This window comes from Myotis lucifugus, unplaced genomic scaffold (assembly GCF_000147115.1).
Source record: "Myotis lucifugus unplaced genomic scaffold, Myoluc2.0 scaffold_3, whole genome shotgun sequence".
Lineage (NCBI taxonomy): Eukaryota > Metazoa > Chordata > Mammalia > Chiroptera > Vespertilionidae > Myotis > Myotis lucifugus.
Window position 1 is genome coordinate 3,436,860 of NW_005871051.1, and position 7,921 is coordinate 3,444,780.

General features: G+C 40.0%; 1 protein-coding gene across 10 annotated transcripts in view; it reads right to left on the minus strand.

Moving 5' to 3' along the window:
* PGAP1 (post-GPI attachment to proteins 1) overlaps positions 1-7,921 on the minus strand; it is a 64,825-nt gene that overhangs the window by 19,408 nt on the left and 37,496 nt on the right. For 9 of the 10 annotated variants that reach the window (XR_002830999.1, XR_002830998.1, XM_023759844.1 and 6 more), the window contains 5 exons: positions 7,614-7,704; positions 6,261-6,458; positions 5,210-5,345; positions 3,864-3,914; positions 2,980-3,167 (listed from right to left, as the gene is read on the minus strand). Coding sequence is in view for 8 of the 10 variants with exons in the window: in XM_023759844.1 (XP_023615612.1) it covers positions 2,980-3,167; positions 3,864-3,914; positions 5,210-5,345; positions 6,261-6,458; positions 7,614-7,704 (664 nt within the window). In the remaining 2 variants the exon portion in view is untranslated. The remainder of the gene's footprint in view (positions 1-2,979; positions 3,168-3,863; positions 3,915-5,209; positions 5,346-6,260; positions 6,459-7,613; positions 7,705-7,921) is intronic. The other variant, XM_023759842.1, reaches the window with a different exon arrangement.

Here is a 7,921-nt window from a genome sequence, read left to right on the forward strand (position 1 = left end):
TGTCTGGCATTGGTCAGAACTCAAGGGCGGCTTTCTCTCAGAGGTGCTTGCAGCGATTACCGAGGAACACTGAGACCCGGGGCCTCTTAGGGCAGGCTGAGATCAGCCATAGCTGCTTGCTCCGCCCTGTTGATCCCCTGAGACCCTACCCAAGCTGTGCACAGAGGCTTCTGCATATGAATGCCCTGGCCCTTTGCAATCTGAAAATTACCTAACAAACTGCAGCTGGGTCAGAGAGACCCAGAACTTCCAAAAGAAGGCCCAAGGCCCCACAGCAGCTTGCATTACTTCACAGCTGGGCCTCATCTGGGCACCTCCAAACCCCAAACAAAGAAGAGGAATCTGCAGATCTCTCCATAGCTCCTGCTGGGTAGCCTCAGGCAGAGGCTAAATTAGCACCTCCATAGAGATCCAAGAGCCAGTGTACCCAGTGGTCAGAGTGGGACCATCCAGATTACAACTCCTCAGATCCATAAGGGACACACTCAGGGGGCAGACTCAGTGAGCACCAAAGCAAGTCTTGCCCCAGAAGGGTGTCTCCAGCACAGAAGTTCTCCCACTGCAGACACAGCTGATTCTCACAGCCAGTTGGCCTGGAGTCCAATTCCTCCCAGTGACACCTACAACAATCAAGGCTTAACTACAACAAGACTGTGCACAAAGCCTACAAAGGGGTGCACCAAGAGTGTCCACCTCAGGTAATTGGGGAGGCTGAGGCACTGGGCCCTATAGGACACATAGCACAGAAAGCTACTCTATCAACACAGGGAAGCATAAAAAATGCGGAGACAAAGAAACAGGTCACAAATGACAGAAACGGAGGAAAGCAAACTACTGGATATAGAGTTCAAAATCACACTTGTAAGGTTTTTCAAGAATTTTCTAGAAACCGCCGATAAATTTAGTGAGACCTTCAATAAATCTAGTGAGACCCTCGAGGATATGAAAAAGGATCAATTAGAAATTAAGCATACACTGACTGAAATAAAGAATATTATACAGAGTTCCAACAGCAGACTAGAGGATCGTAAGAATCAAGTCAAAGATTTGAAATACAAAGAAGCAAAAAACACCCAACTGGAAAAACAAAAAGAAAAAAGAATCCAAAAATATGTAGATAGTGTAAGGAGCCTCTGGGACAGCTTCAAGCGTACCAACATCCGAATTATGGGGGTGCCAGAAGAAGAGAGAGAGCAAGATATTGAAAACCTATTTGAAGAAATATTTGAAGAAATAATGACAGAAAACTTCCCCTACCTGGTGAAAGAAATGGACTTACAAGTCCAGGAAGCGCAAAGAACCCCAAACGAAAGGAATCCAAAGAGGACCACACCAAGACACATCATAATTAAAATGCCAAGAGCAAAAGACAAAGAGAGAATCTTAAAAGCAGCAAGAGAAAAACAGTCAGTTACCTACAAGGGAGTACCCATACGACTGTCAGCTGATTTCTCAACAGAAACTTTCCAGGCCAGAAGGGAGTGGCAAGAAATATTCGAAGTGATGAATAGCAAGAACCTACAACCAAGATTACTTTATCCAGCAAAGCTATCATTCAGAATTGAAGGTCAGATAAAGAGCTTCACAGATAAGGAAAAGCTAAAGGAGTTCATCACCACCAAACCAGTATTATATGAAATGCTGAAAGGTATCCTTTAAGAAGAGGAAGAAGAAGAAAAAGGTAAAGATACAAATTATGAACAACAAATACACATCTATCAACAAGTGAATCTAAAAATCAAGTGAATAAATAATCTGATGTACAGAATAAACTGGTGAATATAATAGAATCAGGGGCATAGAAAGGGAATGGATTGACTATTCTCGGGGGGGAAAGGGGTGTGGGGGATGTGGGAAGAGATTGGACAAAAATCGTACACCTATGGATGAGGACAGTGGGGGCAGTGAGGGCGGAGGGTGGGGTGGGAACCGGGTGGAGGGGAGCTATGGGGGGAAAAAAGAGGAACAACTGTGATAATCTGAACAATAAAGATTTAATTTAAAAAAATTAAAAAGAAATTTTAAAAAATTCAAAGAAAAAAATAAATAAAAATTTTATAAAACAAATTACTGAAAATTTATTAAGGCTGCTCTATTAAAAAGATGAAATAAAGGTTTATATAAAGTAACTGTTCCTTATCTTTTTAAAATTCAAATTCTCATCTCTTGCATTTATTCACAGTGAAATATCTGTAGCCTTTCCTAATCATAAATTTGTGCTCCTTCAATAACTCTCCCCAAACATGTGAAGAAAAATCTGATCTTTGACTAAAAGGATGGACAAAGGAAGGAGGTTAACATCTGGTAACCTGTAATTTAATTTATCACACTTATTTTGGTTCTATCAATTAAAAAACAGTATTTCCAGTATTTAGATAAATCTAAAAGTTTTATATAATTTCTGAAAACTATATTGAATAGAGGTTCAATTATTACTTAGATCAGTAGCCTATTTTTTTGAAACAATTTATCAATAACTAAATATTCTAGAAATACTTTAGAGGACATTTCAGATTCTTACTGACCTAGGACACTTAAGGTAGCAAAGCAAATGATGGTTTTCATTAGTAAGATAGCTGATCATTAATTCAGTTCAATGTTTGGGCCATGTTAGAAAAATACACACTTCTTTCATTATTTCTAAATGTTTTTAAATGGAAGGATTTTTCTTCCCCCCAAATTTAAGAAAACATAAAACTGACCATGAATTGAAAAATACATAGAGTACTAGCATTATGAATACCTTAAAGCAACAAAGTAAAGCATATTTTCACATGCCTAGATCAGAGAAGGTTAAAGGAGACCATTTTCTCTTTTGGGGACAGGTTTTGGGGAGGTTTATTTCCCCAAAGTTTATGTTCTCACGGAAAGGAGGAAATGTGACTGTACTGAACATGAGTTCCAGGGGCTCGACAGCCTCCACTCCTGAGGGTCATTCATGCCTGAGCCCCTCCGTTATGGTTCGTAAGCAGCACATACCGCAGGTTCTTGAACCAGTAGATGAGTGAGGGCACGCAGAGCAGCACCACCCAGGCCAGCAGCGTGGCCACGGTGGTGTGCATGCGCAGGCTGTCCTCGGCCTCGCTGGCCGACAGGCGAGGCGGGTGGGCCGCTGCGTCCTTGTGCTGACTGCACCTCTTGTCACTCCTCCGCGAGTGTTTCGGATTCTGTAAAGCAATCAGGGAAAAACAGCAAGATGTGCGGTAAAATGTAAGCTTACTTTATGTAGAAGCCTATTCAACTACTTAATAGCTAAATAAATAGATGCATCAGTCTGTCACCAAATGGATATAAAACACTGGAATTACCTCGTTGTAAAGAGGTTATCAGTTATGGAACTTTTATTCCTTTGCTTTGCCGTTTCCACTGTTGAGAATATATTTCCTAAGTAATTACTTAAAATAAAATTTAAAATACAGTTTGTAATAACAAAAATGATAAATAGTGATAAATTAAACTTAGACAATCCAAGTCTATTTTAATATTCACTAGGTTCACTTTTAAAAAAAATATTTTTATTGATTCTGAGAGGAAGGGAGACGGAGAGAGAGAGAGAAACATCAATGATACGAGAGAATCATTGATTGGCTGCCTTCTGCATGTCCCCCAGTGGGGATTGAGCCTGCAACCTGGGCATGTGCCCTGACCGGGAATCGAACCGTGACCTCCTGATTCATAGGTCAATGCTCAACCATTGAGCCATACCAGTTGGGCCATTAGGTTCACTTTTTATAAAATTACTTAAATTTATAAGACCATTTAAACAGTGTGAAATCCCAATATTAAAAAAACAACCTAAACTTTAAAAATTTCCCATGTTCTTTCATATTAAAGTGATGTAGAGTTTTGAAAATAAAACTTACCACAGTTTGGCTATTTTTAAAATTTGTTACACTGGCTTGCAGATGAACAATCTAGGAAAAAGAAATGATCATTTAATTTTACTTTTTGTTTATATCAAAACTGAAAAGCACTGTAATCTAAAATTAAAAAAAAAATCTAAAAGATTAAAAATTCATTTAAACATTTAAAAGTATTCTTTTAGAAAAGATAAATAATAACTACACTTGCTTGCTACCATGGATTAAAAAACAAACAAAATAATACAAACTTCCAGAGTATGCCGGGGCCAGGATATATTGTTACACCTCTTAAATTCAGGGGCCTCTGTTTAAATGCCTTACTGAAGCAACTTAAAGTGTCTTGTGAATAAAACATCTGATTATATTCAGTACAGTATAAAGTGTAACATGTTTTATATATTCCAAATCTTTGAAAATCTGAACTCAATTATATTTGGTGGTGAAATGTTTATAAGAATCCGATAATGTCTATAAGTTTAATTTACTAGATTTGCTTAAGTATTTTTAAAAATTCTTTATTGTTGAAAGTATTACATATGTCCCCTTTTCCCCTCATTGTCCTCTCCCATGCTTAAGTATTTGAGAAAGTTTTGCTTACTGGGTTAGTTGTTTAAAATATTCAATTAAAAACTCAAAATATTATATTTATAAATCAGAATAGTTCTAGTTTTTTTTCTGATGAAAATAATTTATAATGTGCATGTATTTGCATGTATTAGTGTTAAAAGCAGATGCAAATGAACCTTTGTTTACAAAAAGAAAAAAATATCTATTCTGGTGTCAACCATCTCTACATAAGACTGATGTGGAGAGTATGCAGTGTATAATTTCCGGCAAAGCTATCGCTTTCCTGAAAGTGTCTTTTGCTCCCCCGATAGAATTATCAGCAAATTATTTTTATCATTGTCCTCTGATTCTTCAGCAACATATGTAACATTATGCATGATTTCAGCATGACTGAAAGCTCGCTCCTACTGACATAATGTTTTGTTTTGTGTATAACCCCTGTTCAGAGGGAGGTGTGAATAAAAATTGCTCTAGTGAAATGTTTTGTAGAAGTTAACGTTACTTGCAAGAGCAGGAAGCAATTTGAAACAGATCGTATCTTTTCCCCTCCCACCCCGCCCCATTTTTTTAACTAACTCAACTCAGATGAATAATTTCAGTTTTATAGTTAACTATATATTGTAAGTAACCAAGATGTTAAAAACCTTTACACTTAAACCTGTTGTACAACATAAAATTACTGCAGTGGCAATTAAAGTTTTTGCTAACAACACATACAGGAACGTCTACGCCTGCCTGAGACCAAGCCCAGCCACCTGGACGTTATGGATCTGACATACCTTAAACACATAGTAAAGGTAAGTAAGAAGTATGGCAAATGCTCCACAAGTCGCCCAACTAATTATGATCAAAACAACCGTCAACAGGGGCAAGTCTGGTGAGAGCATCTTGATGTCTTTAGGAAGCTCAGAGGGCCTGGGAAAACAAGAAAAAACTCCTCAGGTATTTACACAATCATGCACAAGAAGCCAGGACCGTACTCCGCCAGGCTTTCCTGCTTAACATGCAAGTGCCATAAGGTTAACAGTGTAAGCTATTTCTTAATACAGGCAAGGGGTGACACATATTTGATCGTAAATTTTGTAATATACCGTGACAGCTCCTCTTCCATTTAGATTCAGTATGGCCGACATTCGTACTAAGGAAGAGGAAAATGTTGCTAAAGGTAATCAATAATTACAGGCCCTGTGCCAGACGTGTCGGATCTGGAGAGGTGGAGAAACAGCTTTCTATTTCTTAAAGTCTCAAGGTCACTCACACACGTGATGGGGGAGGAAGAAGCATCACCCCACACTGCCCTCAGTGGCAGGGAGTCACGTGACATGTGTGGTGAGAGGAGTGGCGGAGGAAACCAGGTCAGTGGTTTATTAGGAAAGCCTAGCTGTAACTTCAAATGATGTCTGTGGGCCTAGAATAAAGCCACAGGCAATGCTATTGGAGCTCGTACACACTTCATCTCACCTGAGCCCAAGTCTAGTGATGGAGTCTCTTGCCCTCAGGTCTGACCGGAAGTGAGCATAGCAAATGCATTGTCAGAAACACTTCCTCCTTAGAGCAAGTTATAACAGTGAAATTTAAAAATACTTGTGCAATCTGCCTAACGTTTTTTATTAACTCAAGCAGTAAGATAAACATCAAATAACTTGCAAAGATAAAATTATCTTTGACAATGACACCACTTTCCACACGAATCCGCATTTTGCTAGTTATAACATCTTCCTGAGAAAGTACAGTCTAATGAAAGCACGCTCATCTTAAGGCTCCTCATCAGAATACAGCTTTCTTCTTAATCAGGAGCAATGAGGAAGCGTTCACTCGTTCATTCTTTACCTCTTCAAGGCGAGCCACAGTGAGGACAGGAGCCTCACGGCGGTGGACGAGAGCAGGCCACCCCAGTAGGCAGTGCACGTTCCAAACAGAAAGAGAATCAAGGAGACCAGGGGGAAACACATGCTCTGACTGGTCAAGACGATGACGTCTAACTCTGGTAAGAGTAAGACATCCCATATTTCCTTAAACCACTTATACCTGTGGATAAAAGAGGACAGACAAGTAAAAGCAAAAAAATGAAAACCATCACCTGACATTCAAGGATCCAATGTGGGCGGTGTGTGACCATTCACTAGAGTCCCCACATTGCCATGATACTGAATTTGTAATTATACTAAAAAACACACGTGAAGTCATTTATCTTCCCAGTGAGTCTACTGATCTCCGAGGATCTGAGCCATGATTCTCAGTGCAGCGTTACTGCTCTCTACTGTTCCTTATAATCCTATATAATAAAAGGCTAATATGCAAATTATCCCCTGGACCAGGAGCTGGACCAGGAGTTCGGCCAGGGGGCGGGGCCAGCTGGCCAACCTACCGCATCCCCTCCCCTGAGCCGGCCCGGCCCGATTGCCCTGATCAGGGCGGGCAGGCCGGACAGGCCGGACCCTACCTGTGCATGAATTCGTGCACCAGGCCTCTAGTGAAATCATAAGTGGTGTGTGTGTGTGTGTTTTAATGTTAGAAAGCCAATAGCTAGTTTGAATGACAGAAGAAAAAAGATCTAAGCAATGGTTCTTAAGCAAAAAACAAATTTGTATAAATTAAGAGCAGAATGTTAGGTAGGGTAGAGAGATCTACAATATACTTTGTATGGGAAGTAAGATAAAGCAATCTGGCACCATCTCATCCGTAACCTACAATGATTTACTCATGATCTGGGCTATTCAAAGATCATATTCATCCCTCCACAAATGTTAAAGGCCTGGTGTATTTACAGGCCTTTACTTTTGAAATGATTATACTATTAAAGTAAATGTTGTTGTTTTTTTAAATATATTTTATTGATTTTTCACAGAGAGGGAAGGGAGAGAGAAACATCAATCAGCTGCCCTCCTGCACATCTCCTACTGGGGATGTGCCCGCAACCCAAGTACATGCCCTTGACCGGAAATCGAACCTGGGACCCTTCAGTCCGAAGGCCGGACGCTCTATTCAACTGAGCCAAACCGGTTTTGGCTAAAGTAAATGTTGATATACTTACCAGGCCTTTGTCTAAGAGAAAAATCCCGCTTACCAGAACAAGTCAATTGCCACATTTGTATGAAAAGGTATATTCCATCAATGGAAACAAACATAATGCTTTATACACAATACGAAATTAAAATCATTACCACAGGTAACAAAACTTACCCCAACAGAAACTTAATCATAATTACAAAAGGATCCACTTTGTACGGTTTTGCTTCTTTATCCAACATCGTAGCATACTCCAAGCAATGACCTGAGGATTGGAAGACATTACAGGTGGTGAAGAATTCACAGCAGTTACAGGGGGGGACACGCTACCTCCCGCACTGTCGGTGAGAGCACACGCCCTGAGGCAGAGAAGCCAAGTCTGCACACACCCTTCACATTCCCACCCGCAGTGCAGGAACGCCGCTTCTCCACGCCCTCATACCATGCAATCATCTCTCTTTCTCTACGTAGTCATTCTAGTG